The 3731-nt window shown below is 48.1% G+C and overlaps 1 protein-coding gene across 1 annotated transcript; it reads left to right on the forward strand.

The window, feature by feature from the left end:
* Positions 1-73: 73 nt before the first annotated feature.
* LOC123176760 (putative ripening-related protein 7) lies at positions 74-601 on the forward strand. The gene has a single exon (XM_044590826.1). It carries the CDS (start codon positions 161-163, stop codon positions 599-601), a length of 441 nt encoding a protein of 146 aa, XP_044446761.1. The 5' UTR covers positions 74-160.
* The last annotated feature ends 3130 nt before the right edge of the window (positions 602-3731 follow it).

Genomic DNA, 3731 nt, shown 5'->3' on the forward strand with positions numbered 1-3731 from the left:
AGATTTTTAGACGAGACACACGAGGGCGGCATGCACATCCGTAAGTACGCCCCGCTTTGTCTGCAGGCTGCACTTCGAGCCTATATAAAGCCTTGATAAAGCAAAGCACTCAGGGCAAGCTAGCTGATAAACCCAAGCAGCAGCGAAGAGCTCAATCACCATGGCGGGCACCACCAAGGTCGCAGTGGTTTTGGGCATTGCTCTACTTTTTCTGCAGGTGTCTTGCGCCGTTTCCGGGCGCCCCACTGTCACAGAAGGCAAGTTTGAACTTCGACAGAACGTCCCGGCGACGATGACGGTGAACGGCTTCCAGCAAGGAGAGACGGGCGGCGGGCCGGCGTCGTGCGACGGTCAGTTCCACAGCGACGATGACTTCGTGGTGTCGCTCTCGTCGGAGTGGTACGCCGGTGGGGCTCGGTGCGGCAAGCTCATCCGCCTCGCCAACTCCGGCAACATTCACATAAGCGCCGTGGTCGTCGATGAGTGCGCCGGCTGCGACAACGAGGTCGGCGCGTCGATGCATATCTGGAAGAACTACAATCTTGATCCCAGTGTCGGGCAGGTGGACATCAAATGGTCCGACGTGCCGGACGAAGCCTAACTCAAACGGAAACTTAAACATGCATGCATCCATGGTGTCAGTCCATCAGTGGATCAAGTTATTTGCTTTCAAGTTTCAACTTTCACATCTGTATTTGTAACTGGGGGCATGCCTCAGTCCCTTAATATCTCAGGGCCGTTACTATATGCCCGGCCATCTACGGAGCAGAGTACGTACGTGTTGCTGAATAATAATGTAAACTACTCCCTCCATGGAGCACTGCATCTTCCTCTTTTTTTAGCATGTCAGGGTTATTGCTAAGCTGCCTGTAAACCCCTTGTAGAAACCTGTACGTCTAGCATTACTCGAATTGCTTTATACATAGGGAAATGATTAGAATCATCTGGCCGATTCTACGCTCCGCGTGCGCTGCGTGGAGAGCCTGCCATATGTTAGACCAGTCCCACACACGGCAAATCTGAAATTTTCCATATATCTCTTGCGCCAACCATGACCACTAGTAGAAAAAGGACCTATAGTCCCGGTTCGTAAGGACCATTAGTCCCGGTTTTTGAACCGGAACTAAAGTGTTGGTACTAATGCCCTATACGTTTAGTCTCGGTTCTTGCATAAACCGGGACAGATGGGCCTCCACGTGACTGGTGCGGCGAGCCCAGGCAGGAGGCCCTTTGGTCCCGGTTGGTGGCACTAACCGGGACCAATAGGCATCCACGCGTCAACATTTCAGGTGCTGGGGTTTTTATTTTTTACTTTTTTAAGGGGGGGGGGGTTAGGGGGGTTTTGGAGGGCTAATTTAGGTGTTTCATATATTGTGTTAGCTAGCTAATTAATAGAGAGAAGTGTCCTCTCTTATCTCCGTGCTTGGTCGACGCTACGTACTATACGTATAGAGAGGACTAGACACGCTAACTAGTAAGCAAATGAAGGAAACAGAAAATCGTCATGAACATATGCACACAGAGAGAAGTGATATCGACGACCTCTCCTTCTCTGAGAGATTGGTCGGATAGCAAGTTCTCGTATATCTATCCTATGCTACGTACTGGCTACATATATACAATATAAGTATCTATTAATTACAATATAATCTCCTAATTAAAATCGAGCTGATTAGGGTCCACATGGTATTCTCCGTCTTTTAGCGATCACGTGTCAAGAAAGAATGCCGTCAATTCCTCTTGAATTCCTTGCATACGATCTGGTGGTAGGAGTTCATCCCGCATCCGAAATATCTAATTTGAAGAAGGGGGTCAATACATATATATGAATAAATGAAACTCAACACAAATGATGGTAATAAAATAAAATTGTGAATATTATTATTTACGCACTTCATATTGTTTGTCAGAGTAGCCCCGCTCACAGGTCGTGTGGCGGATAGACTCGCAAATGTAGTATCCATAGTAATCATTCCCTTGTTCCTGCCACAACCACTTTACAAGAAATAGATCGAGGTCAATTAAATTGATAATTAGCAAGCATGCTAAATGGTATTGATGAAACTAACGCTTGAATCACTAGGAGATGCGTGGAACATGCTACTATAGTACTTACTTTTGGGTGTCTAAATTGCAGCTTCTTCGATAGTCCCGGAGTTTTTGAGGTGAATTTTTTTCAAACCCTGCCAGTAGACAAAGAAAACAATTACTTGATATCAGAAAATGAACAAAGTTGCCGATATGGTGCGATAATGATCGATTTAACTTACTTCTGTAGAATTTCAGTCATGTTCGCATACTCCTTGGGATCTTTTCGTCTCGAGTCTAAGACGGTTACTAGTCCCTGCTCAAACTTAATCTCTAGGAGAATATAGTGAAACCTGCACACATAATGAACCCAATATCACCGATTTGTCGTTTCTTCAATTGTGCGATCTTCAATCTGTATAATATCGTGAGGACAATTAGAAATACATGCAATGAAAGAGCTGACCTATATATAGAGACTTCATGACAAAAGTAGTATTGTACTTACAGGCAGTAGCAAGTGATCATTAATTTATCGAGGGCCTTTAGATTGAAAAACGCGAAGAACTCCTCAAATGGAACATTCAATAGTTCAATTCCAATGAGGTCATGCTCCTCTCTAACTCTCAGCGTAAAAATATTCATCCCCTCAGACTCTTTGTAGGTGTTCATGTACCAATTATGAAATCTGAACATCATCGTTTGTACAGATCTTTCATCTTTGACGAGAGGCTTCCCGTACACAAATTTGTGTTCGTCCACCTCCAAGAAATCATAGTGTACATCGTCGGGCAGGTAATCTTCAAGATTGTTATAACCGGGCACCATCCCGCCCAGAACATTAGCAACGATATCGCTAGACACCTGGAGCGGGGGGAACGATTGGTTCGCTTGTTCGCCGAGCTGGGCAACTTTTTTCCCAGCTCGTCCTTGACCACTGATAGTACTTCCCGACCGCGACGCTTCCACAAATGACTTTGTAAGAATGTGCTCATAGTTGCCTTTCACCGGAGACTTTGGCATTTTCTTCAGGGCAGCCAGAGTATGCTTCACTTTTACCGGATCTATCTGCTCCTCCGGAGGTGGATGTTTCTTTGCTTTCACCCCATCAAAGAAGTTCTTCACTTCGGCTTGCATGATCTGCGTGTTTTCCTCCACGGTCCTCTCGTATGGTAACTTCTCTGGAGTCTTGAGAGAAGGACCGTATTTGTATTGCCTCCCGGTTCTGGTTGTGCTGCTAGACACCGGAGCAGACGGAGCGACTGTGGCTGTCTTTCCTTTCTTACGAGGCGGAGGAGAAGGACTACGACGCGCCGGAGCAGCCGGAGCGGCGGAGGGTCTCTTGATCCGCCCTTGTTGACGAGGCGGAGAAGGAGACTGGCTGCTCGGGGGTGCCGGCGCAGGCGGAGAAGGAGGCAGAGTGCCACCACGTGCCGGAGAAGGAGGCTGGCTGCTCGAGGGTGCCGGCGCAGGCGGAGAAGGAGGCGGAGTGCCGCCACACGCCGGAGAACGAGGCTGAGTGCCCTGATCACTCGCCGGAGGAGGAGGCGGATTGCCCTGACTCGTCGGAGGAGGAGGAGGCGGAGGCGTCCAGTTTGGAAGGTTGATGAGCTCCTTCCGCCATAGGCATGGAGTCATCAGAGAAGAACCCAGCCGAATCTCCCTTCACCCGTAGGGTGGTCAAGCTGAAGGTCCTCAAATCC

The sequence above is a fragment of the Triticum aestivum genome, unplaced genomic scaffold (assembly GCF_018294505.1).
Source record: "Triticum aestivum cultivar Chinese Spring unplaced genomic scaffold, IWGSC CS RefSeq v2.1 scaffold98669, whole genome shotgun sequence".
Classification (NCBI taxonomy): domain Eukaryota; kingdom Viridiplantae; phylum Streptophyta; class Magnoliopsida; order Poales; family Poaceae; genus Triticum; species Triticum aestivum.